This window comes from Hyperolius riggenbachi, chromosome 11 (genome assembly GCF_040937935.1).
Source record: "Hyperolius riggenbachi isolate aHypRig1 chromosome 11, aHypRig1.pri, whole genome shotgun sequence".
Lineage (NCBI taxonomy): Eukaryota > Metazoa > Chordata > Amphibia > Anura > Hyperoliidae > Hyperolius > Hyperolius riggenbachi.
In genome coordinates this window covers 83,834,563-83,862,511 of record NC_090656.1, presented here as the reverse complement: position 1 = coordinate 83,862,511, position 27,949 = coordinate 83,834,563, and the positions used below count along the sequence as shown (strand labels likewise).

The 27,949-nt window shown below is 44.7% G+C and overlaps 1 protein-coding gene across 5 annotated transcripts in view; it reads right to left on the bottom strand.

Moving 5' to 3' along the window:
* Positions 1-27,949, bottom strand: part of PC (pyruvate carboxylase) — a 1,086,793-nt gene that overhangs the window by 970,990 nt on the left and 87,854 nt on the right. The window contains exon 1 of one of the 5 annotated variants that reach the window (XM_068259504.1): positions 8,989-9,145. The exons of the other annotated variants lie outside the window; for them this stretch is intronic. Within the exon in view, the coding sequence (XP_068115605.1) occupies positions 8,989-9,131 (143 nt within the window). The 5' untranslated portion in view covers positions 9,132-9,145. Of the gene's footprint in view, positions 1-8,988; positions 9,146-27,949 lie in introns of those variants that run through there. 5 annotated transcript variants of the gene reach the window in all.

Sequence of the window (27,949 nt, the reverse complement as noted above, 5' to 3'; positions counted from 1 at the left end):
CGAAAAGTTTGACAGACTGGGTTTATTTAGCATGGAAAAAAGATGGCTAAGGGGTAACCTGATTAACATATCTATAAATGCCCCCATTTGGGGAACTTATCTTTGCTGCCTGTCCAAACAGGTGGTGAGAACATTCTAAAGCCAAGACACAAGTCAATATTCACTTACTTCTGATAGGCGATCCTATTAAAATTATAAGATTGTTCAGTGGCTATTAGTAATTTTTTTTTTTTTAGACAGATATTCTTGGTCATTGAGCAACAGGAAGTAATAGTAAAAATGGGCGGTTTGCATCGATCAGTAGTTTGCACATGCAAATGGTGCTATGCATCAAGAACAGAAACCTGCATGAAGTTGCTTGGAATGAAAGCTAGCTTGTAAAAAACACACATGCATACAATGATTATGCGTTCCAAGCTGATCAACCTGGGATCAGGAAAATGATCAGAATGATTGACTGCGTGAAAAGTTGGCAATGGATCACAAATGCCATTTACATTGCACTTTTCTCCTGGTGGACTCAAAGCGCTTGAGCTGCAGCCACTAGGGTGTGCTCTATAGCTAGTAGCAGTGTTAGGGAATCTAGCCCAAGGACTCCTTAATGAATAGGTGCTTACTGAACAGGAAGAGCCAAGATTCAAACTCATGTCTCCTGTGTAAGAGGCAGCGCCCTTAACCATGACACTATCCAGTCACTGCACTAACAAGGAACTAAACATTCTGTAGCATAAGTAAAGCCTTATATACACGTTAGATAAAACTTGGCTGATGCGGCTGATTAAGTGCCTCTGAACTAGCGCGTGTACAGCCACCTCCGATTCCACCCAACACCTCAGTCAGCAATCAATCCGGCGGATCGACTCAGCCAATGGCTGGCTGGGAGCATTATTCTCCCCATTCACCCTGGCTGCGAAATATGTCACTTGTGCACCATTCTGTCAGCAATATGCGTCCTTACACCCCATCTGCATAGCAGGGAAACAATAAGTCTGCACAGCCTTGGCCCAAAAATGTTGCCAAAGGGATAGATTCCCAATCCCTGATGGGTGAGATGCTTTGTACATGTGTTTGCAGATTAAAGGTGGCCATACACTGGTCGATTTGCCATCAGATTCGACCAACAGATAGATCCCTCTCTGATCGAATCTGATCAGAGAGGGATCGTATGGCTACCTTTACAGCAAACAGATTGTGAACCGATTTCAGCCTGAAACCGTTCACAATCTGTTGTGGTGGTACTGCTGCTGCTGCCCCCGCATACATTACCTGCTCCGCCGGCGCGACTCCAGTCTCCCGGTCACCGCTGCTCTGTCTGCGCTCTGGTCTCCAGATCCGGCATGCCTCACTTCTTCTAGCCCGGCAGGAAGTTTAAACAGTAGAGGGCGCTCTACTGTTTAAACTTCCTGCCGGGCTAGAAGAAGTGAGGCATGCCGGACCTGGAGACCAGAGCGCAGACGGAGCAGCGGTGACCGGGAGACTGCAGTCGCGCCGGCGGAGCAGGTAATGTATGCGGGCTCTATTGCGTCGGTCGTCGGGCACTCGAACGCCGCTAGCGATGCGCTCTTTACCCGCGGGCGATCGACGGTTATTTTCCGCACGGCACGATCGACGGGATCGGACGAAATGGATCGAAATTCGGCGTGTAGCGTGAACGATTGGCAGCAGATTCGATTCCATTGATCGAATCTGCTGTCGAAACGGGCGCAAATCGGGCCAGTGTATGGCCTGCTTAAGGCCTCAATTCACGGAGCATTATCAAACGTTTATCAAACACTTTATCAAACGTTTGATAATTTACCTCATGGGTAAAATCTCATTTTAAATTCACTAATGTGTTGAACGTTTTATCGGTAAAACATTCGATAAATATATAACACATTAGTGAATTTAAAATGAGATTTTACCCATGAGGTAAATTATCAAACGTTTGATAAAGTGTTTGATAATGCTCCGTGAATTGAGGCCTAAGAGTCCAAACTCCTATGGCATTTATTGCCGTATCCAGCCACACCAGGATTCATACGCATTTCCTAAGCACAAGAAGTTAGGTAAGGTCTCTCCACTGGGAACACAGACCTCAAATCACAGGTGCTAACCTCTTTCTATGCTACTCAAAACTAGAGTAATTTTTCTTTTATTTGGTCTTCAAAATACATTATTTGCACAACGGCATTTTGGTGAGCACAAAATGTTACTGTGAGCAGTAATATGAACTATTTATATGAAATGTCTTTATCAGCAGGAATAACAAGCTGAAGAACTGCTGACAACTGACAGAGTTCAGTTAGAGACGCTGTGTGCATGCTAGGTTACATTGTAGATTCAATAGCACATGAAGTCAAATTGCCAGCTTAACTTATGAATACAAAATGTTCACTTGTCCTTCCATTGATTCTTATTGGGAGATATGGTCTATGCCAGGGCTTTCTGTGAGCAACTGAAAGTCTTCCGCAGTCATACTGGAATTTCGCTTCCAATGAAAGTCGTATACCATATGCAATTTCTGAAACTCTTCTCTTACATATTGCTTACTTTAATAATGCATATGCTTCAATACAGAGACACTATAAAGCTGAAGAAAATCACTGCTTATATTCCGATCAGGCATCCCATCAGGAAACCATTCATAATTCAGAAAGCCAACCATAGACACATTCAGAAGTTTAGTACAATGAATATTGTTCGATGGATTCTATAGTAAGAAAAATAAGATTGCAGTTACAAGTTCTCTTTTCTAAATCTACAATTTTCTGTTTATATAACCACAGATAGAAATACCTTTGTAGTGAACAACATTCCTCTTCCTACAGTTTTCCGAAACAGAACCTAAACTCATTGTACAATCTTTCATTCAGTATAAAGGCGCTGCTCAATTATCTCCCAATCTGCCTGTTCTGCTCTATAGATGGGATGCATGCTGACTTGCCAACAAGCAGTGCTGACTTTGAAAAGGTTCCAGAAATAAATAAGCAGCATGGTGGCATAGTGGATAGCACTCACCTTGCAGAGCTGGTTACCCAATATGAATCCCCGCCAGGAGACCACCAAAGTCAGCATAACTTTTTAGATGATCACTATGCATAAAATGTCTACTTTAGATGATACCCATATTCTACTTGATCTACCAAATGATCAATTCCTCTCGGTTTGATTCAGAGAGTAATCGATTTGGCTTGCTTGCAGCAGGGAATCTACTGAAAATTGAATTGATTGAAAATCAATTGAACTGCATTTCCCTGTTCAATGCTGTGCAAAACTTTAGGTCACAGATCGACCTTCGTTAATGGCCCACCCGAATGACCCAAATCTTCCATACAGTCGTATCGATGCTTTTGATCAATTAAGCCAGGCAAACCTCTAAATGGCTTGTATCAGTTGTCATTTAGACACTACTGCAGCCAGAGAGATCGGCAGTATTGCTAGGCACATATTCTTGAAAGTGGACCTGAACTCTTGCTCAGGGCAGAAGGAAAACAGAGAAATGCACCCTGTATGTATTTAGAGAGTTTAGCCTGTCTAATTCTCCCTATTTGTGTCTAATCACAAGTTGTAATTTGATCTCTCCCCTATTGTAACCTGATTGCCATGCGTGCTCATTTGAAAAGCACAGTCTTAACAATATGTCTGCTTCCTTGAAAACACGAAGTAGACACTGCAGATTTATTGCAGGATTTGTATCAGATGTAACAAAAAAAAATTATTCTATAAAGGTGGTTATGCTGTTGTATATCTTTTAGAGCAGAGAGGAAGTTCTGAGTTCAGGCTCGGTTTTAAAAGGAAATACACCAACCTTCATATACCTTTCCCTTTAAAGCTTGTAGTAATTTGTGATCTCATCTCCTAGAAACTATCCAACATGCTAGCTATGGCTTCAAGCTGAACAAAGCTCTCCATTTATTTTTCTGGAAAATCTCCCTGCCTCCATTCCCTGAAGATTAAACATGCCATGTTATCTAACTGACCCTGTAATACCAGATTTGAATTCTAATCTCAACATGCTTTGCTTAAACTACACAAACCGATAAGAGACTAAATGGAACGGAATAATATAACCCGCTATAACTTACATATAATCGGAAGCCTGTTTGTTTATATTTCAGGTCATACTCTGCATCTTCTTAGCACTGCTCGGAGTGTAGTCACATTCAATGAGCACATAAAAAGATTATTGTCAGTATGAGTGACAAAGCCGACACCCCGGGAAAACCACCACCTTCACCATTTGTTTGTAAATGATCACAAAAGATGCTGTCAATGCAACAGATTAGAAATGGCTGCTCTGGGGATTTCAACCAAGCACCAGAAAAGAAAACATTCAGTTTGATGCTGAACTATTGGCAGGCACACTGCTCCCCAAGAGGTTCCTGTGACTGAAACAGAATGCAATAATCTCGCAGTAAGATCGAGAAGTGGAACCTTTCAATCAAAATGCTAGACATGGGGGGGGGGGACCGCAGAGAGCTCAAAAAGGACACCTTCCATCTACAAAACAGGACTTCTATTTCACCTCTCAAAGGCAACTCATAATGACCGATTTGGCCTCTGCAGAATAACAAACAAATGCTTCAATGATGTTCAAGATGCTCTCGACACTATAGCAGCTTTGTGTAAAAAAAGCAATCACGTCTCTAAATGTCTGAACATGTGTATATACAGCTCAAAACATTCTTCCACATGGGCTCATTTAGAGCAACATTTCCAGCCTGGAAAAAAAGTTCACCTGTATTATTTCCATGTACCATATGTGAATCAGTCTTCAGGAATCGGGATTTCCTTGACACCAACTGCCAAAGAGTGACTACTTCTTTCACTTGATTTGGGCAGGATTCCCTAAAAAATAAAAAGTTCCCCCAAGCCAACAGTGCATTATAACGGAGATATAAGAAGGGAACACTGGTATGACACCAGTGTTCCCTTCGTATATCTCCTTTATAATACACTGTTGCCTATGGGGAACAATATCTATTTTACTTGAATCAGAGTATGTTCGATATGTACAACTATTACTTTGGGCACTGAATGAGGCCAACAGTAAGACATTGTTAACACTTATGCTGGGTTCACACTACCCTAAATACTTTCCATTTATTGGAACTGAATTGATCTGCAGACATGCGAACTTATCCTATACAAAGCAATGATTCGTTCACATCAGTCTGTCCAGAATGGATCAATTTGTTAAGACAAGCGTAATTGCAAGGATGAGCAGTGTACGATAATTCCAGATACAGATCGCTAACTGAAGCCTGTGAGAACTAACAGTGTCAATCCTCATTAGGCCAGTAACTGCATACATTTTTACAGTTTTACTCACATGCCCCCGTGACGATCAGTTCCATGGCGCTGCTGGCACCACCGCCTGGGTCCTCTGCAGAGGAGACGTGCCAGTATACATCTATCCATGTCAGAAGCATATGGTGCCCCCCACTGGAATTCAAAAGACCAATGGGAAATTATCTCTCCCCAAGTCATGGACCAATGAGAATCCTGCCTGGTATAATGGAGGATTCCCATTAGTCTGTTACAATCTTGTCGGGTGCCCCACATGCTTCTGCCGGGGCTCTGATTTGTATATGGGCGCTTCTACCCTGCAGTGGCCCTAGGCAGTGGTTCCAGCAACAGCAGTGGAACCAAATGGACAGCAGCAGGTGAATCGGACAGGTGGCGACCTGAGCAGACCGGATGCACAACAGCATGTAAAGTGAATGATGCACGCTGACATACAGCAGAACACAATGTATCCTGAGCGGATCTGCTGCTGAAGCGCCATTGTGCATCTGCTGGACAGTGTGAACCCAGCCTTACCCATATTCTACTATTGGCTTTGTGAGGGTACCCACGTCAGTTTGTTCAATGATCCTTCTCATCAGACAGCTATCCTGTACACAATACCCATCTCCTTCCTAACACCCATCTCTAACCTCCCCCAAAACAAACATCCTTCTATTGCTAATTCCTTAATGCCTAACCCAAGCCTCTCTCACCTCATGTAATTCCCTTCTCAACGCCAAACCTCTTCACCCCAAGTATAGCGTTTCCTGAAGTCTTGACATAAGCGCCGAAAGCCTGGTGCACACATCCAATTTTGGCTGGCCAATGACTGGCCAATTTTACCACCTTGTGAATACTATAAACCGTATAGGTAAGCTTTCATACTACATGGAGGTGGTAAAATTGGTCAGTCAAAATTTGATGTGTGTATGCACCATAATATGTACTTAATCTATCCTCCCTCTATCCTAGAGATGTTAAACTCCAGTGCTCAAGGGCTGAGGTCAATCATTTTGGGCACAACTCAAATTCATTGATGGAATTGAATAAGGAAATTAGTGATTCATCAAGTAGAACACATTTCTTCATGTCTCAGTCCATCCTAAACACTGGCAAGGTTATGGCCCTCAAGGATTGGAGTTCGACACCTGAGCTTTACCCGATACCCAAACACAGTGACCATACATTGCTCGATTTTGTAGGCTGATCAACCATCCGATCTGATAGTTTTACTGAATCGAAGAGGAATCCATGGTACAACCGAGCCCCCAAACTTTCATTTGATTTCTAGCCAAAAAAATTGGTCAATGAGAAATCAGGAATGCCGGAAAATCTCGGTAACAAGGGCTCAATCAGGCATGCAGCAGTAACAGAGTGAATGTACTCTGAATGGACGCTTTAGGTAGCCCCTTTATTGCATAGAGTTGGTAGGATTGTTCAATTAAGATTGTATAATTAATGGGTACCTTAACACTCATAATGGTCAACCCTAACCTCAGTCAACTCCCACCTCCCATAATTTCCCTCATCAAGTATTTGGAGGATTTGGGTGTTTGGAGGAGAGAACAGATGTAAACACTGCACTTGGGAGGTGATCTGATGTCGGATCTGCGGGCGATCTATTGGTGTGGGTGGGTGATCAGATTGCCCGCAAGGGGCAGGTTAGGGGCTGATTGATGGGCGGCAGTGACGGGGTGATTGATGGGTGGCAGTGACAGGGGGTGATTGATGGGTGATCAGTGGGTTATTACAGGGAAGGACAGATGTAAATAATGCCCTGGCGAATTGATAAGGGGGGTCTGAGGGCAATCTGAGCGTGTAGGCGGGTGATTGGGTGCCCGCAAGGGGCAGATTAGGGTCTGATCTGATGGGTAACAGTGACAGGTGGTGATAGGGGGTGATTGATGGGTAATTAGTGGGTGTTTAGAGGAGAGAATAGATGTAAACACTGCGCTTGGGTGGTGATCTGATGTCGGATCTGCGGGCGATCTATTGGTGTGGTTGGGTGATCAGATTGCCCGCAAGGGGCAGGTTAGGGGCCGATTGATGGGTGGCAATGACAGGGGGTGATTGATGGGTGATTGACAGGTGATCAGGGGGGATAGATGCATACAGTACATGGGGGTGGGTCTGGGGGGGCCTGGGGAGAATCTGAGGGGTGGGGGGGTGATCAGGAGGGAGCAGGGGGCAGGGGGGGGGGGGGAATAAAAAAAAAATAGCGTTGACAGATAGTGACAGGGAGTGATTGATGGGTGATTAGGGGGGTGATTGGGTGTAAACATGGTCTGGGGGGTGGGTCTGAGGGGTGCTGTGGGCGATCAGGGGGGGGGGAATCAGTGTGCTTGGTGCAGACTAGGGTGGCTGCAGCCTGCCCTGGTGGTCTCTCGGACACTGGGACCACCAGGGCAGGAGGCAGCCTGTATAATACACTTTGTAAACATTACAAAGTGTATTATACACTTTGTATGCGGCGATCGTCGGGTTGACGATGTTGCGGCAGGTGAGCGGAGCCAGGTGGCGGCGGAGGATCGCGTCACGGATGACACGATCGCTCCGCCCATGCCCCTACAAGTGGACCTCCTTGCGGGGTCCACTTCCCGGCCGCCAATTGTCAATACGGCGGTCGGGAAGTGGTTAAAGGCAGAATCCTTATTGATTGGCAGGTGTTCAAACACTTATGTACAGCAGTGCAATACAAAAATTCTTAAAAAAAAAAAAAAAAATCATACAATGTGATTTCCTGCATTTGATTTTAAATGCGGTTTCTCACAGCGGGGAATGCATGCACTTACAATGAATTTGAATTTCAAACACCCCCCACCCTTCCCCCCCATTATTTCTAAATGGGAGAACTTGCAAATTAGCAGGGTGTTCAAACACTTGTCTATCACTGTATGGTCTTGTCACTAACTGTCCTTTAGAGGAACTCAAAATGTAATCCCCAACATAGGCATATGTAGATCATAGTCCAAGTCCAACTTAATGGGAGGCAAATTACTTTTTAGAGAGGGAGGAAAGTGGAGTGCCAGGAGAAACCCACATAGACATGGGAGTACATACAAACTGTGTAGTTACTGCCCTGCCTGGGATTCAAACTGGGAAACCAGCAACAATTTGATACTTCAATCTGTTAGTGTTACAAACATTGTAGGGTGACTGTTGTGAAGAAGAAAAAAAAAAAAAAATAGGCTGATTTTTTTTTTGCCATTACTCTCTGCACTACAAAAAGGAACAATAGGAAGGATTGTGTTTTTCAACAAAAATGGAATTTTCCTTTTAAAGAAAAATTATGTCCCAGCAGTGAGGTCAGGGAAGATGTGGAGAAAGTAGCTCACTAGCAAGCTGCTGATATTCTCCTACAACCTTGTCTGTGTGCTGTCAGACACAAAAGGTGGAATGTATAGCACAGTTTTATTTAATAAAGCATAAAAAGAATAAATTAGGAAAGGTACAGGCTTTAATAACTCCTTATGTCCCACCATAAAGCTTTTTTTATTGTACATAATTTTAGACCATAATCCTTTATGACAAAATAAATCTATACACATTTCTTATCCCCATTAAGTAATCATGGAACAGTCACCAAATTCAACTCTTCTGTCCAAGCTAACTTAGCCACAGTCCTCTTTCCAGAACTAAAGCTGGTGCTCATGGCTATTGATGATCAATGAGATGCAAATAATTCTGAGTTGATGCAGAATTATGCTAGGAACTTACCTGAGGCGTCCCGCGATGCAGCTGCTCCACTCGCCAGTCCGTCCGATCAGCGCACTTCCGGACTGTCGCCCGCGCTTGGCATCCCCCTCCTGATGGGGCTGCGCGTACAATTCAGCAAGCCCGGGGTGCAAGTGTACAGGCATAAGTCTTAGGCCCCGTTTACACTTAATCAGTTGCTCTCAGTTATAACTGAAAGGACAACTGATTTTCAAAGTAATGCCCATGTTTTCCTATGGCACCTTTCACACTTAATGCGTTTTAACTGAAATCTTTTTCACAATGCACTGCTATGGAGAAGAAAAAAAAACCTCGTACCAACTGATTAAGTGTAAACGGGACCTTACGCACCCAGCGCCGGAAAAACTTAGTGTCAGCTGGCGTTTATAGTCAGCTGACACTTAGGCAGGTTGATTGTTATGTCAGCTGATCCCTTGATCAGCCGACATGCAGGCAGGTATATGCTACTGTCTGATTGGTTGCTGTGAGTGTGCCCGGCAACTGATTGGGTGCTTGATGTAGATGTTATGGCCAGAACCCGAAGTTTGGCCACTTCTAGTTCTGGCCGGCCATTTCGGGTTCTGGCCGGCCAATGCGCGAAGTGGCTGCTGCGCTGCGGCCAATGTTAGAAATGGATTGATTCCTCTGAGGTTAATGTATCTTCTGGCCGTAGCGCAGCAGCCAAACGTACAACAACTTCGTTAATTTATTGCAATTCATCCGGCGGCAATGTAACAATTCAAGCCGCCGGCTTTTTCTCTGCCTCTCTCTCCTTCTCCTGCCCCCGCCTCTCTCTCCTCCCTCCCGCCTCTCTCGCTCTTCTATGGGCAGCCGGCGGGGACACGCGTGTCCCCCCTCCGGAGTCGTTCGTCGCGGCAGGGGAATCCTGCCGTTCTTGCAGAGCAGGTGCTGGCAGAAGCGATGTCTGCAGCCTCCCCGCTCTGCTGCCCTGGCGCCACGAACGACTCTCGGGGACACGCATGTCCCCGCCGGCTGCCCATAAGAGGAGAGAGAGAGGCAGAGAAAAAGCCGGCGGCTTGAATTGTTACATTGAACTGCAATAAATTAACAAAGTTGTTATACGTTTGGCCGCTGCGCTGCGGCCAGAAGATACATTAACCTCAGAGGAATCAATCCATTTCTAACATTGGCCGCAGCGCATCGGCCACTTCGCGCATTGGCCGGCCAGAACCCGAAGTGGCCGGCCAGAACTAGAAGTGGCCAAACTTCGGGTTCTGGCCATAACATATATAAGGCTGCTCTGTTCATTTTATCATCGCCCCTGATAGCGATAAATGTGACTACTTGCTGCGTGCTCATTGTGCATTTCTGTGGATTGTTTTCTGGATATCGACCTCTGCCTGTTTTTGGATTATTCTTATTGCCGACTGGAACGACCTTTTCCTATCTGACCAATCTGATTGCTGCCTGGACCGACCTTGGATATTATTGTTAGCCTGATATTGCATAGCCTCCTTGTACTGCTCTGATCTCCCATGTATACCTTGGACTGTTTCTGGACTGCTTCCGTTTGGCTCTGGTGAGTTATTTACTTGCTCCTATATCTTGCACCCTTAAAGGCCTGGGTGTAACCGTAGTTGGGCAGGCGTTACTTCCCTACCTCCTGTTCAAGCGGGGACACGCAACATAAAAGGTGAAGACGGTGGTGATAGATTGGGGCATATGGGTTGAACTGCAGGTGAATAGCTTGTCAAGCCTTACATATAGAATTTTGATATGCAAATTTATGCAGCTTGAAAGTGTACTAATCAAGTTCCACCAAGGTTTAATTTGATTGGTCCATTTTCAAGTTGCATATATTCGCATACATAATTTGCAAAATCCTACATCGAGTCATTCGAATTATTTGCATATCATTGATGATCCCTAATCATAGCTATGTCCCACACACCCTTTTAGGGCCCTTCTCCATAGGACAATGAGTAGGAGTCCAAGCTGCAACCTCTACCTTGAAAAAGAAGAGGACAGGCCAGGAAAAAGTCACAATCATTGGGTGAGGCATGAATGAGCAACTCATTGTTCTTGTATCCAATACTATAATTGTTACGTTTGTGGAAAAATCATTTCTGGAGGTCCCTTTTAAATGATTAAAAAACACTCTAGACCAGAGGTCCCCAACCCTGTCCTCAAGGCCCACCAACAGTGCATGTTTTGCAGGAAACCACAAACTTGCACAGGTGAGGTAATTAGTGTCTCAGCAGAGCTAGTTAACTACCTCTGTGGATTTCTACAAAACATGCACTGTTGGTGGGCCCTGAGGACAGGGTTGGGGAACACTGCTCTAGACGGCTTAATGGCAAAAATGTGCACCATTACGGCTCTGGTTTCTTCACTTCAGAATAAGTACAAGTCACCCTTTAAAATAATAATTCTAACCCTACCAAAAAAACCTCAGACTATATATTCTAACAACTGTGTCTTGTACTTTACCGTTACAAAAGTACAGATGAAGCGACATTTGGGAGCAATGCACTCAGCGAGAAAAAAAGAGGGATAATCTAGGAGTAATGGCTGTACCTTGCAACTCTAAAGTGCCTCTAATCTGCTATTCATCTTTCCAAATTACAAACAAATTAAAGCATGTTGCAACACAAACGTGACATATTACAGCATTAAGCCTGCAGAGCAAGACTTTGGGAAGATGCATGAGGCATAATGATACACGCACAGATATAGCTACAAGGCCAAAAGAGCAGACAGATGTGAGAACAGTAATATAAACTAATATACGGTCCGGCAGAGAGCTGCTTCACCAAGATATAAACCATGTATGACCTCCCTGAGACAACTCAGGACACACATTAAATCATTTCCAATAAGATTATAGCAATACAGAAGTAATAACACACTAAGATAAATTATAGGCATCCATAGGTTTTAGTGGTCGGGGGTAGATTAAGTACTGGAAGCGCTAGTGATTGGCCTCCGGGACCATCTCTTCCAGTCAGAATAGCAGGCGGTGGTGATTGGATGAGCATGATGCAGCTCCCACGCCTGATTGGCTGCACAGCGCTGGATCCAGCTGAAGCAAGTCCCGGTGAGCGGTAACGAAAACGTGGCTTCTCATCTCAGCGTGGGACTCCTGCCGCATCATTAGCTGTTTGGTAAGTTTCAATCTTTCTTTCATAGACAGCGGTATGTACTGAGGGGACGCAGGGCACATATGCCTATACACAACGCGGCAAGGGAATGTGACAGACAGCGGCAGGCAGGGCATTGGGGACAAGTGACATGGGGCGGGCAACACAGTAGGGCAGAGACATAAGGAAGGAGGACATTGGAGACAGGGACAGAAGAGACAGGGAGGAGGATGCAGGGCAACATAAACCACCTTTGTTGGGCACCTTCGGACAATAAGACGCAGGGACTTTTTCCCCCCAATCTGGGGGGAGAAAAAGTGCTTCTTATGGTCCGAAAAATACGGTATATATACACACACACGAATTATATATACATATATACATACACTCACTGAACCGGGGAACTGCCTTGCGCAGGAGGAAGGAGGCAGCCGGACAGCCCAATTCCACCCGTGGGAGTCTAAGCATAATTGCGGCACCTGCAGCAGCCACCTCGCGTCCGATGTCGCATCCTGCGACCGACTCCAGACACCAGGTACCGTACTCCATGACCCTCTCACCCTCCGGCGAGGCCAATAAAAATAATAAAATGGGAGCTGCACTTTCTCCGTGTGTTTCCGGACGGAAACACAAATGAACTGAGGTTGGAGGGGGGCGGGAGCTTTTTATACTTTCTTTTTGTGTTTCCTCAGAGCATGGGCGGAGCCATTACTCAGAGGGTATCCCAGCTGATGGACATGAGAAAGCTGTCTCAGAGATTTAAGCTGTGTTTCCACAGTTAGGAACATATTGAGGCAATGGAAGACCACAGGCTCGGTTCAAGTTAAGGCTCAAAGTGGCAGACCAAGAAAATTATTTTATAGACTGAAGCGATGAATGGTGAGAACAGTCAGATTCAACCCCCAGATCAGCACCAAAGACCTACAACATCATCTTGCTGCAGATGGAGTCACTATGCATCGTTCAATCTTTCGGCGCACTTTACACAAGGAGATGCTGTATGAGAGTGATGCAAAGGAAGCCTTTTCTCCGCCCACAGCACAAACAGAGCCGCTTGAGGTATGCTAAAGCACATTTGGACAAGCCAGCTTCATTTTGGAATAAGGTGCTGTGGACTGATTATTCCGGCGGAAAAATTAAACTAATCGCAAATGGAACCTTTATGCTAAATGGTAGCCAATAGAGCCTATTGACTGTTCCCTTAGTCCTTTTTCCCTTCCTCCCTCCCTCCGGAGGAGGATCTCGTCTTCCAGGGAATTATAGGTTTACAAAAGCCAGCTTACATACATTGGCCGGGAATCGAACCCAGGTCTAGTGCTTGGTAAGCCGCTCTCTTCACCGCTATACCACCACCAACACTACATGCAGCATGTACCATTATGATATATCCAAGAGAAAAATGAGCGTGCTTAGGGATTTGTAGGATGTCAAAAGCCAACTCACATACATTGGCCAGCAATCGAACCCAGGCCTACCGCTTGGTAGGCTGCTATCCTAACCATTATACCACCAACACAACACACTACAATGCTACATGCTGAAACCAGCCTAGCATGTACCATTGTGATATATCGCAGAGAAAAATGAGCTTGCTTAGGAATTTGTAGGATGTCAAAAGCCACCTCACATACATTGGTCATACACGTCTCAAGTACCCTTTCATTTGTAGTCACCTAACCAAATTTTAACATATCAAATTATTTGATTGCATACATTTGCATAAACCAGCAGCAATGCAGAATTATTTCCATCTCATTGACCATCTCTATTAGTGACACAGCTACACATTAGGCTTTATTCTTACAGTATGTATGTATGTATGTATGTATGTATGTATGTATGTATGTATGTATGCATGCATGCATATACAGTCACAATCCGCTATGTATATCTGAGTTTGGGGACTGCTTTATTGAACCAGCAAAAGTAACTATTTTTGGAATGGTTTATTTCATTTTTGTGGACTAAGCACAGCTATTACTGTATATATATATATAATTTAGGACTTATCTGAGAAAGCAAACATTTTATCATATTTTCTATTTTAATTACAGTTTAAATTCATTAGGAGTCGTAGTCTGTGCATTTTCTCCCGACTCCAGGTACCCAAAAATTGCCCTGACTCAGACTCCGACTCCACAGCCCTGCAGGAATCAGTGACAAAGATGAAGTTGCACCGGGGCTGGATCTTTCAACAAGACAACGACCCCAAACACTGCTCAAAATCCACTAAGGCAGGGGTCTCAAACTCGCGGCCCGCGGGCCATTTGCGGCCCTCGATACAATATTTTGTGGCCCTGGCCGGCAAAAGCTTCCTTATAGTTCGCTTCAGTGCTCCCAAGTAATCCGCCGCATCCCCGCAGCTAAATGAGGGCTGCAGAGCCCCCAAATCGGCCGGGGGCAATCCGCCGCCATTTCCTGGAAGGGGCAGAGCTTTCAGCTTCAGCTCTGCCCCTCCTGACGTCAATCGCCGCACGGATCACCGCCTCTCCCCGCCCCTCTCTGTGAAGGAAGAGTGAGAGGGGCGGGCAGAGGCGGCGATGCGCCGCGATTGCGAAATTTCTTATGCGGCCCAGCCTCATCCTGACTTTGCCTCCTGTGGCCCCCAGGTAAAATGAGTTTAAGACCCCTGCACTAAGGCATTCATGCAGAGGAACAAGTACAATGTTCTGGAGTGGCCATCCCAGTCCCCAGACCTGAGTATAATTGAAAATATGTGGTGTGAGTTAAAGAGAGCTGTCCGTGCTCGGAAGCCATCAAACCTGAATGAACTAGATAGTAAAGATTTCATATCATATTTTGTAAAGCGGAATGGTCCAAAATACCTTCAACCAGAACCCAGACTCATTGGAACTTAAAGTATTTAGAGGCTCTAATTTATGCAAAATGAGAATCTACTAAATATTGATTCTATTTATTTTTTGTGGTGCGCCAAATAATGCACCTGCCTAAGTTTGTTTACACAATTATTGTGCACTTTCTGTAAATCCAATAAACTTTATTTCACTTCTCAAATATCAGTGTGTGTCTCCTATATGATATATTTGAAATGTTTTATCTTAACAACCAACTATTTATACAGGAAAATCATGACGATTAACAAGGTTGCCCAAACTTTTGCATCCCGCTGTATCTGATGTGTCATGACTTCAAAAAAGTTTGGGACCACCGCGCTATGGCACCTAGTGGTAACAATGGGGTTATGTATGTAAATATGTCTGCATGTTTTTATAAACTGAAGCTTACTGATTTACTAATAAATGATTTCCCCCCCCCCCCTGATCGCCCACAGCACCCCTCAGACCCCCCCCCCCCTGCCCACCCCCCAGACCACTGTTTGCACCCAATCACCCCTCTAATCACCCATTAATCACTCCCTGTCCCTATCTCTCAACGCTATTTTTTTTTTATTCCCTAAACTGCCCCCTGCTCCCTCCTGATCACCCCCCACCCCTCAGATTCTCCCCAGACCCCCCCCCCCCCCCTGTGTACTGTATGCATCTATCCCCTGATCACCTGTCAATCACCCATCAATCACCCCCTGTCACTGCCACCCATCAATCAGCCCCTAACCTGCCCCTTGCGGGCAATCTGATCACCCACCAACATCAATAGATCGCCCGCAGATCCGACGTCAGATCACCTCCCAAGTGCAGTGTTTACATCTGTTCTCTACCCTAAACACCCACTAATTACCCATCAATCACCCCCTATCACCACACGCTCAGATTGCCCTCAGACCCCCCCTTATCAATTCGCCAGCGCAATATTTACATCTGTTCTTCCCTGTAATAACCCACTGATCACCTGTCAATCACCTATCAATCACCCCCCGTCACTGCCACCCATCACCCCCCGTCACTGCCACCCATCAATCAGCCCCTAACCTGCCCCTTGCGGGCAATCTGATCACCCACACCAATAGATCGCCCGCAGATCCGATGTCAGATCACCTCCCAAGTGCAGTGTTTACATCTGTTCTCTACCCTAAACACCCACTAATTACCCATCAATCACCCCCTGGCACTGCTACCTATCAGATTAGACCCCTATCTGCCCCTAGGGCACTCAATCACCCGCCCACACCCTCAGACCCCAGCCCTGATCACCTCGCCAGTGCATTGCTTGCATCCATTCCCCCCTCTAAATCACACCTTGAGACACCCATCAATCACCTCCTGTCACCCCCTGGCACACCTACCCATCAGATCAGGCCCTAATTTGCCCCGTGTGGGCTCCTGATCACTCGGCCAAACCCTCAGATCCCCCTCAGACCCCCTTCCGATCACCTCCCCAGTGCATTGATTGCATCTATTTTCCCCTCTAACCACCCCCTGAGACACCCATCAATCACCTCCTGTCACCCCCCTAGCACTCCTATCCATCAGATCAGGCCCAATACAACCTGTCATCTAAAAAGGCCACCCTGCTTATGACCGGTTCCACAAAATTCGCCCCCTCCATAGACCACCTGTCATCAAAATTTGCAGATGCTTATACCCCTGAACAGTCATTTTGAGACATTTGGTTTCCAGACTACTCACGGTTTTGGGCCCGTAAAATGCCAGGGCGGTATAGTGACCCCATTTTAGAAAAAAAAAAAAAAAAGACACCCCAAGGTATTCTGTTAGGTGTATGACAAGTGCATTATTGTTTTTTTTTTTCAAAGTGTCATTTTTCACTAACTTGTGACAAAAAATAAATTCTATGAACTCGCCATACACCTAACGGAATACCTTGGGGTGTCTTCTTTCTAAAATGGGGTCACTTGTGGGCTTCCTATACTGCCCTGGCATTTTAGGGTCCCTAAACCGTGAGGAGTAGTCTACAAAACAAGTGCCTCAAAATGACTTGTGAATAGGACGTTGGGCCCCTTAGCGCACCTAGGCTGCAAAAAAGTGTCACACGTGGTACCGTCCTACTCAGGAAAAGTAGTATAATGTGTTTGGGGGTGTATTTTTACACATACCCATGCTGGGTGGGAGAAATCTCTCTGTAAATAGACAATTGTATGTAAAAAAAAAAAAAAAAAAAAAATCAAACAATTGTCATTTACAGAGATATTTCTCCCACCCAGCATGGGTATGTGTAAAAATACACCACAAAACACATTATACTACTTCTCCTGAGTACGGCCGTACCACATGTGTGGCACTTTTTTACACCCCAAGTACGCTAAGGGGCCCAAAGTCCAATGAGTACCTTTAGGATTTCACAGGTCATTTTGTGACATTTGGTTTCAAGACTACTCCTCACGGTTTAGGACCCCTAAAATGCCAGGGTAGTATAGGAACCCCACAAATGACCCCATTCTAGAAAGAAGACACCCAAACGTATTCCGTTAGGAGTATGGTGAGTTCATAGAAGATTTTATTTTTTGTCACAAGTTAGCGGAAAATGACACTTTGTGAAAAAAAAAAACTATTAAAATCAATTTCCGCTAACTTGTGACAAAAAAATAAAATCTATGAACTCACCATACTCCTAACGGAATACCTTGGGGTGTCTTTCTAAAATGGGGTCATTAGTGGGGTTCCTATACTGCCCTGGCATTTTAGGGGCCCTAAACCGTGAGGAGTGGTCTTGAAACAAAATTTCTCAAAATGACCTGGGAAATCCTAAAGGTACTCATTGGACTTTGGGCCCCTTAGCGCAGTTAGGGTGCAAAAAAGTGCCACACATGTGGTATTGCCGTACTCAGGAGAAGTAGTATAATGTGTTTTGGGGTGTATTTTTACACATACCCATGCTGAGTGGGAGAAATATCTCTGTAAATGGACAATTGTGTGTAAAAAAAAAAAATTGTCATTTACAGAGATATTTCTCCCACTCAGCATGGGTATGTGTAAAAATACACCCCAAAACACATTATACTACTTCTCCTGAGTACGGCAATACCACATGTGTGGCACTTTTTTGCAGCCTAACTGCGCCAAGGGGCCCAAAGTCCAATGAGCACCTTTAGGCTTTACAGGGGTGCTTACAATTTAGCACCCCCCAAAATGTCAGGACAGTGAACACACCCCACAAATGACCCCATTTTGGAAAGTAGACACTTCAAGGTATTCAGAGGGGCATGGTGAGTCCGTGGCAGATTTTTTTTTTTTTTTTTTTTTTTTTTTTACTTGCGACCAAAAAAAAATGAAGAGTCCATGTATTCTTTTTGTTACAAAGTGTCATTTTCGGCTTACTTGTGACAAAAAAATAATATCTTCTATGAACTCACTATGCCTCTCAGTGAATACGTTGGGATGTCTTCTTTCCAAAATGGGGTCATTTGGGGGGTATTTATACTATCCTGGAATTCTAGCCCCTCATGAAAAACATGTCAGGTGCTCAAAAAAGTCAGAGATGCTAGAGAATGGGAAAATTCACTTTTTGCACCATAGTTTGTAAACGCTATAACTTTTACCCAAACCAAGAAATATAGGCTGAATGGGTGTTTTTTTTATCAAAAACATGTTTGTCCACATTTTTCATGCTGCATGTATACTGAAATTTTACTTTATTTGAAAAATGTCAGCACAAAAGGTTAAAAAAAATAATTTTTTTGACAAAATTCATGTCTTTTTTGATGAATATAATTAAAAGTAAAAATCGCAGCAGCAATCAAATAGCACCAAAAGAAAGCTTTATTAGTGACAAGAAAAGGAGCCAAAATTCATTTAGGTGGTAGGTTGTATGAGCGAGCAATAAACCGTGAAAGCTGCAGTGGTCTGAATGGAAAAAAAAGTGCCTGGTCCTTAAGGGGGGGTAAAGCACAAGTGGTTAAAAATCACCCTAAAAGTGCTTGTGCAATGATTACCTATGATAGTGTTCACATATGAGTAGTTTGATTCCGATCCTCTTACCAAAGCGATGCCTGTACCATTTTCAGGGCGATTTGTCGCAATGGAATGGAAGTATGGGAAAATTGCAAAGCACTTGATAAAGCGCTTTGTATAGCGATTTCCACAGCGCTTTCATGAATAAATACATTGTCACCAACACCAAATGTCAGTACAGCGCACCCTAGCCCACAGTCACAGTAACAAAGTTTGATATCAGTTCAACTGTCTGTAGCAATCAAAATCCAGTCAAACGATAATACTATACACTCTCACCGGCATTCAGTGGCCGACTATTACAGATCAGCAAAATACGCTTTTCAGATTTTCAGATATTCACTCGTTATCTTCCTTCCTCCTAAGATAACACTCGGGGGAAACACAAGAGACCAGACATAGCATAATCAAATTTCAGGAATGCTTGTCCTCCACCAACACCCACTGGTGTCACCCTGTGTGCACAATGTTAAGTGATAGGTAGATTTCAGGCTCACCAGATGGGGTGGCTGTGGGCTAGGGAGCACTGTATGGACATTTGGTGTTTGTGTTCTAAGGGAGTTGGTACCTCCATTCTGTATAGCGATCCGCCTGGCAGTCTTTTGAGAAACATAGGGTGGAGGAGCGCCCATATCACTTTCAATATATAATAAATACATTGTGTCACGGACGGTTGCGGGGACGCAGGCGCGTCCTGGAACCGCCCATGAAGAAAAGAACGATCGCACTCGATTCCTGCATCGATTGCGCCTCAGATCAATAGAACCAAGATTTGACGTGTAGTATCCCTATGCCTAGGAACAGCTGGGGGATCTGTCTTAGCTGAAGTGACAGCCTGGGGGGGAAGGTGTTAATTAGCTTGGACATATTCCCTGTGGAAGGCACAATTCCCCTTTTGGTTCTGGGAACCAGGTGACACTTAGCTGATCTCATGGAGATGTTAATTAACCAAAGGATGCCTAGGTACAGCCAGGCAGGCTACGAATCCACGGGAGGTCTTGACACTTTGCTCCCTAGTAAAGATCAAAGGAAAGTCAGCTGTTAGCAGCTAGAACACCTCCTGAATTAACCTGAGGCTCATGGCATAATCCATAACTTCCCAGATCTGTAATATTTCTGGGGTTCCTGAGATGGCAGCTTCACCAAACGTGGGGGAAGTGTAGCATGAGCCCCGGTGCTGGTTCTGAGGAAGTTTCAGAACATTCTGAGGTAAGGACTGCCAGTTAGGCAGTTTGAAAATGCCCTGATGATACCACAGGGGTCCCACCCCTCATGTCTGGTATCAGGGCGCTGGGTAAATCGAGACAGACCTGAAAATGTTAATAAATCTGCCCTGACCTGTACGGTTCTGTGAGATAGAGCCCATATATGGGTAGATATGATTTCTAGCCCCCAGGATAAGGGGAGGGCTCATCTCATCTTCTAAGGGGGTGTATGGCTCCCCGCCCTCACTCCCTCCTACTGAAGCAGGGGCATAAGAATGGCTGAGGACCCAAACAGTGTCCTCCACACTGAAACATCTTGAGCTCATCAGATGCCAGCTTGAGGATATGCTGGCATCCACCTGGTCTGAACTCTGAACTTTGATTGAAATCCAGAACTGATTTTTCCCACAAAAAGGACATCTTTCCAGGAACTAAGTATTTTTCTCCCTTCTTTTATTTTTCATACTGGCTATTACTGTTTTAATAATTGTTGATTTTAATAATTGTCTGTATACATTAATTATTTATATTGCGTGAATAAACGACTTTCTCCAAGTCATTCACTGTCTGCTACCCTGCTTATCAGCACACACAGAACTGATCCCGGGTCTCTGAAGATACGCTACTGTTTGTTGTTGGCTAGACAGAATATCGTGTGTTTAACCGTTTTATTCGCAGGATTAGTCAGTTAATGGGCTCCACGGTCCCATGGTAACCGCGGTGGTGGCAGTACCCTGAACCAGTGGGTGAAGTTGTAATCACCCGTGTCTCACAGGCTCCCTTCTGAGTTGTCTGCGGCTAATTCTTAACGGTTCCTGTGCATTGACTGCGACCAGAGTTCGCACGATCTGTGCGCTGGCACCGTTTAGAAGGCTAAGTGCGGTCAGCCACTAGGGCTCATGTGACACATTGTATTTAGTCATTTCCTGGTGAAAGCGTTAAAGAGACTATGTAACAAAATTTTGAGCCTTATTTTTTCTATTCTATAAGTTCCTATACCTGTTCTGATGTGGTCTGTCTTACTGCAACCTTTTCCAGTTGCACTGTCTCTGTAATAAATCTTATCTTTCCTCTGTGGTGTCTGTCGGCAAGAGGCTGGAATGTGTGGAATGTGCAGCACTGCTTGTCATTGGCAGAAGCTTTACACACCCCCTCTAGGCTCTGCATGAGTCACACCAGATAGCTGTTCACAGCCTATGATACTCTGGTTAGAAGCCAGTCATTTGTTTGTAAACACTGCCTAAAACTGTTAATTACAAGCCAGGATTGCAGCAGGGAGTGACAGAAACAGCACAGAGGGGCCCAAGAGAACATAATGAATAGAATGGTATGCTTTTTATTGTAAGAATATTAGAGTACAGATTCTCTTTAACTTCCTGACTGATGTCAGGAAGTGGAAAAAAAAATATGCCCACAAAAACGAAAAAAAAGCTGGCATCAGCGATTTATGATGTGAACAAGGCCGAACTGTTTATTAGTTAGCCGTTGCTGTATTCTGAATATATATTGTTATATTGTTTTACTACTACTTTACGGCAGTATATTGTTTTACTACTACTTTACGGCAGTAGTTTAGCTATCTGTTCGGGAATGTTATGTTGTTGGGGGCTTGTTATGCCGCTTATTGTACTAGAATCTTTTCTGAAAAAAACAAAGTATTTGTTTAAAAAAATGATGTTTGCATGAACTGTTTATATGTAAAAGATTACTTCTTTTTGGCCTGTCAACCTGAGCTCCCATTGTGTTCTCATGTATGTGTGCATAAACTACAGTAGATCAATAGAATGTTACAGAAAGGTCTTCAGTTTGAAACCTCACTATAGAGCCAAGTTATTTTTAAATATCAATCAATGTACCCACACATGTATTTGAATGTGAACAATGAGTTAATTTTAACTGTTATAGACCATTTGTAATGTATGGCCTCCAACTGAATTGAATATCACCAAGGTGACCAGTTCAACTTTTGTGGGAAAATGTAAAGTTCCAACAGAAATTCCTGGAGAAGACCAGAGAAGAATGAGGGCAAAACTCATGCAGGGTTGTAGAACCAGATCACTGGGTGTTGAAATCAGAAGGTTTGAAAATTACGCAAAAGTTGGATCAGCGCATCCCCAGGCCGCCTCCGAATGGCCTACAATCAGAGGTGTGCTGAGCCCCCACAGAAACTGCAAACGCACCTTGAACCCAAACAGAAGCTCTGCATATACACCAAAAGCAAGGCTGCTTAGTGGGAGCAGCTGACCAAAAATGAATTGAATTAGTACATAAAGAAATGAACAGCGCTACTTAAAAACAGATAAGTGCCTACCTGCAATAGAGTGCAAGCCCCACTTGTGGGATAAAATACACACCTAGCACACACATAACCTGTCTACCACTGGAGGATGTTGGTTTCCTGTAACAGCTTGCATGCAACTTGTTAAGTACTCGTCCCTCCCACTGCAGAGAAGTCACCACCCATGGGAGGGGACCTAACACTAACTAAATCCTAACCTATGCATATGCATAGCCTGGGTGCGCTACCAAGTAAAATCGAAAATTGAAAATTGCGCAAAAGGTGGATCTGTTTTTAAGTAGCGTTGTTCATTTCTTTGCTATGTACAGAAGATGTTTAAAAGGATGTGTTCCAAACACCATGTTAACATTTCAGGACCAGAGCCGTCTTTTCCCCATTGTAGCCTGTGATTACTGCGATTGGCTCACGGGGTCAGGAACCAATGAAATATAGATACTTCCCTCAGTAGAAGGAAGCCTCTGGATCCTCAAGAGGCTTCCCACATCCTACTCCCAACCACTGATCCAGTGCTGGGACCCTCAGAAGGTTGTGGTCGCACTCCCCTACACAAACAAGCACAGCCAGAGTGCGCAGGGAAGGACAGCAGTGTACCAACTCTGGACACGGTAAACTCTGGACACGGTAAACTCTGGACACGGTAAACTCTGGACACGGTAAACTCTGGACACGGTAAACTCTGGACACGGTAAACTCTGGACACGGTAAACTCTGGACACGGTAAACTCTGGACACGGTAAACTCTGGACACCGTAAACTCTGGACACCGTAAACTCTGGACACCGTAAACTCTGGACACCGTAAACTCTGGACACCGTAAACTCTGGACACCGTAAACTCTGGACACCGTAAACTCTGGACACCGTAAACTCTGGACACCGTAAACTCTGGACACCGTAAACTCTGGACACCGTAAACTCTGGACACCGTAAACTCTGGACACCGTAAACTCTGGACACCGTAAACTCTGGACACCGTAAACTCTGGACACCGTAAACTCTGGACACCGTAAACTCTGGACACCGTAAACTCTGGACACCGTAAACTCTGGACACCGTAAACTCTGGACACCGTAAACTCTGGACACCGTAAACTCTGGACACCGTAAACTCTGGACACCGTAAACTCTGGACACCGTAAACTCTGGACACCGTAAACTCTGGACACCGTAAACTCTGGACACCGTAAACTCTGGACACCGTAAACTCTGGACACCGTAAACTCTGGACACCGTAAACTCTGGACACCGTAAACTCTGGACACCGTAAACTCTGGACACCGTAAACTCTGGACACCGTAAACTCTGGACACCGTAAACTCTGGACACCGTAAACTCTGGACACCGTAAACTCTGGACACCGTAAACTCTGGACACCGTAAACTCTGGACACCGTAAACTCTGGACACCGTAAACTCTGGACACCGTAAACTCTGGACACCGGTTTCAGCAAATGGAACCTGAGTATAAATATACAATGTATGACCAATTCTGATATAGTAAACTACTTTGTCAGGTCCCTGGAGAAAAAAAAAAGGGGGATGTATTTGTGCACATTCTAACCTAACTATAGAACAGAACACCTTGTAAATAGATTTCTCTGCTCAAAAAAAAAAAAAGGTTAAAAAGAAATCCTAGGTTAGAGAGATATGAAGGCTGCCATATTTATTTCCTTGTAAACAATGCCAGTTACCTGGCAGCCCTGTTGATCTTCTGGCAGATGTCAAAACCCTGGAACAAGCATATGGCCAATCCAGTAAATTCTGAGTCAGAGTACCTGATCTGCAGCATGCTTGTTCAGGGCCTATTGCTAAAAGTATTAGAGAAAGGATCATGAGGACTGCCAGGCAACTGTTATTGTTTAAAAGGAAATACATATGGCAGCCTCCATATCACTCACTTTGGGTTCCCTTTACATGACAAATTAAGTGAGAACAACATGGAGGCTGCCATTTTTATTTCCTTTTAAAGGACTTACGAGGCCAAGTCCATAAAAAAAAAAAATGAAAAAAAGTTAGCTACCTTGCTCAGCTTGTAAGGCACGGAGGACGCCGTCCGCGCCCTCCGTGCCGTTCCGCCTGGTCCCCGCCGCTGCACAGCCCCCCCGAACGGTCCCCGACCGCGCGGCCCGGGTCGGGCTCCCCAGCCTGTACCAAGATGGCCGGCGGAGCTGGCCGCGGCTGCGCAGTCCGCATAGCCGCGAGTGCGGCTGCGCAGCTATAAGGCCAACCTCCGTGCCTTACAAGCTGAGCGTCCTCCGTGCCTTACAAGCTGAGCAAGGTAGCTAACTTTTTTTTTTTTTTTTTTTTTATGGACTTGGCCTCGTAAGTCCTTTAAAACCATACCAGTTGACTAGCAGCACTGCTGGTCTATTTCGCTGTAGTAATATTTGAAGAACACCAAAATCAAGCATGCAGCTCAACTTGTCAGATCTGACAATGATGTCAAACTAATCTGCAGCATGCTTGCTCAGGGTCTATGAGCTTGATTCATCAAGCAGCACAGCTCAATGAGCAGTAGTGCGCCCTATGCACGCCTTACATAGCAGCGCTGGCTGCCATGTAAGGAGTGTGCCTTCCTCAGTTACACACATTGCTTCCTTAGCATAACATTAACTGCAGGTGGCCCTGCTTCTGTGAACTATCGGTATCGCCATACTCAACTCGCGGCCGCTACTGTATTAATTTACAGAACAATAAATTAATACAGTAGTGGCAGCTTGATGAATCACGCCCAGAGGCCAATACTAGACGCAGAGGGTCAGCAAGACTGCCCAAAAACTTATTGCTAAAAAAAAGATATAAAAAATATATATATATATATATATATATATATAATAATAATAGGGTTCTCTGCATGTACTTTATTCTTTATAAATACGCTCCCTGAAAAAGATTTATAGAAAGAGGTTGGCCAGCCTCCCTGCACACTTTTTGGGCAGTTGGACGGAGCAACTACCATTCACTAAGTGCATTTTGAAAATAAGGAAATGCCTGTGAACCCCCCATGAGGAGATGGGCTAGTCCAAAACCTGTCGGTTCTATCAGATTTCTACTACCTACTGTAAGTGACAGCAACATAGGAGAAAAGTAATGTATGGCTCATTTTACTCTGGAAAAAAATGCACTTTTTAATTGCACATGTCTACATATATTTTACATTTTTGCAACAGAGGTCCTTTAAAGAAAAAAAAAATCAGAAGGGAAGATAAGCAGTTAATAACTATTACCAGATGCTTGCAATTATTGAGATAATTTTCTTTCAGACCAATTTGAGACAGGAGTTGATACTATAAGGGATACAGATAGTAATGAGTATAGAGCTCAGGGAAAGGGTGATGGGCTCTGATTGCCTGTACCCCCTTTTCCTGATTGGGCTGATCCTTGTGTTTGCTATCATGCTGCGTTTACCATCTTTGTTTGGATAGTTTGGTGGGGAAACAGATGCCAGGATGTTTACTAGGGGCATAGCAATGGGTATAGCAACCATAGCGTCACAGGGGGCCCGCAGCTGAGATGACTTTTTATGCCGGCCTGGGCCCCCCTCCCTCAACTCGGCGACCCCCCCCCCCCCCTTCTTTTATCAGCAGCGGGAGTGCGGCATATACAACAGGCTCCGACGGGGTAATCAGACGCTAGAGGTCCAGCTGCCTCCGGGCTACGCTGTCTTCTCTGTATTGCTGCTCGCACGGACGCACCGCTTCCTGGTTTATTGCGAGAAGCAATACAGAGGAGACACCATAGCCCGGGAGGCAGCTGGACCTCTAGCACCCAATTACCCCGTCGCAGCCTGCTGTATATGCCACTCTCCCGCCATTGATAAAAGGAAGGGGGACCCCAGGTGAGGCAGGGGGGATAGGAGTCGGGCCCCTACCCCACTAAACTACCCGGCTACCTACCCTCCCACCCGGCTACCTAACTGCCTAAGCTCCCACCCAGCTACCTAACTGCCCACCCTGCCACCCAGCTACCTAACTGCCCACCCATCTACCTAACTGCCCACCCATCTACCTATCTGCCTACCCTCCCACCCGGCTACCCATCTGCCTACCCAGTGCAGTGCCTGCACCGCAAATAGTGTGGCAGCCTGCCCAACCACCCACCTCCAGGTAATTAATGTTAGCACACTATAGAACTGGCTACATATACTGCATTTTGTGGGGAAATCTGCCGCCAATCTGATTGCACTTTGTGGGGAAATCTGCCGCCAATCTGGTTGCAATTTGTGGGGAAATCTGCCGCCAATCTGGTTGCAATTTGTGGGGAAATCTGCCGCCAATCTGGTTGCAATTTGTGGGGAAATCTGCCGCCAATCTGGTTGCAATTTGTGGGGAAATCTGCCGCCAATCTGGTTGCAATTTGTGGGGAAATCTGCCGCCAATTTGGTTGCATGTTGTAGGGAAATCAGATTTTCCCACAAAGTGTTTGGGTGGGAGGTCCGTGGGGTTGGAAGGTCGTGGGGGGGGGGGGCATAATTTATTTTTTTTTGCTATGGGGCCCAGTCATTTCTAGCTACGCCCCTGTGGGTTATGTTTTTGTGATTGAAGGGTATTAGGCTAGAATACTCAGAGGATTTATGACATAAATCATCATTTTTTATTCTTTAATTGCGTTTGCTTTATTGCAAGGTATGTATGTTCTATAGGGATGTTCGCTGGATTCCGCGGAATTCTTAATTCCGTGATTCCGGCCGGAATTAGGTCAATTCCGATTCCGGCGGTCGGAACGGAATTGCTAAACCTCTAAAATGGAATTCCGTGGAAAATGTTTTATTTCCGCGGATCTCTCTCTCTCTCTCATTATGATCAATCCAAGAGAAAAAGTAGCATGTCAAAAACCAACTTACCATGGCTGGGAATTGAACCCAGGTCTCAGTGTGTGGTAGGTAACTGACTTAACCGCTATACCACCAACAACACTACATGCTGAAGCCAGCCTAGCATGTGCCATTATGATCAATCCATAATGGTATTCTATCATGCTAGAACTTGCTCTAGATAGCACATTATCTTTGTACGTTTGGATCTGTTGCTCAGATGTAAACTTTTAAGATGAGAGTTTTTGTATTTTGCTTGGGTGTTTGTACGTTTCAATAAGGCCTTTTTATACACCAAATATATATAGACAAACTCAAATCCCAGAACTTTTTTTTTTAAACCGAGTTCATTTCTGAATTCAAATATAGGTTTTCAATACATGTTCCACATGGCAGGATTTATTCATTACTAGGACAGTTCCTTCTGTTCTGCCTCATCACATCTATATATGCCTCATTTATGCTGTCTCAACCTGCTAAAGCAGATTACTGCTGCCAGAATGTCTCCATCTTGCCTCTTCTTGTCCTGAAAACTAACAAATAGTTAGATTCCCAACTTTTATATGCCGCCAGCCACAACATGAACCTGAAGCAGAAACAGGAACAGAAACAAATGTCATTACCCAATATTGATTGTTAATGTAAACAAACAATTTTTGGATAAAGGCCATTTGAACCATCTCCTTGCTAAGATTACATATTTAGTTTGTATAAGTGAGGAATTT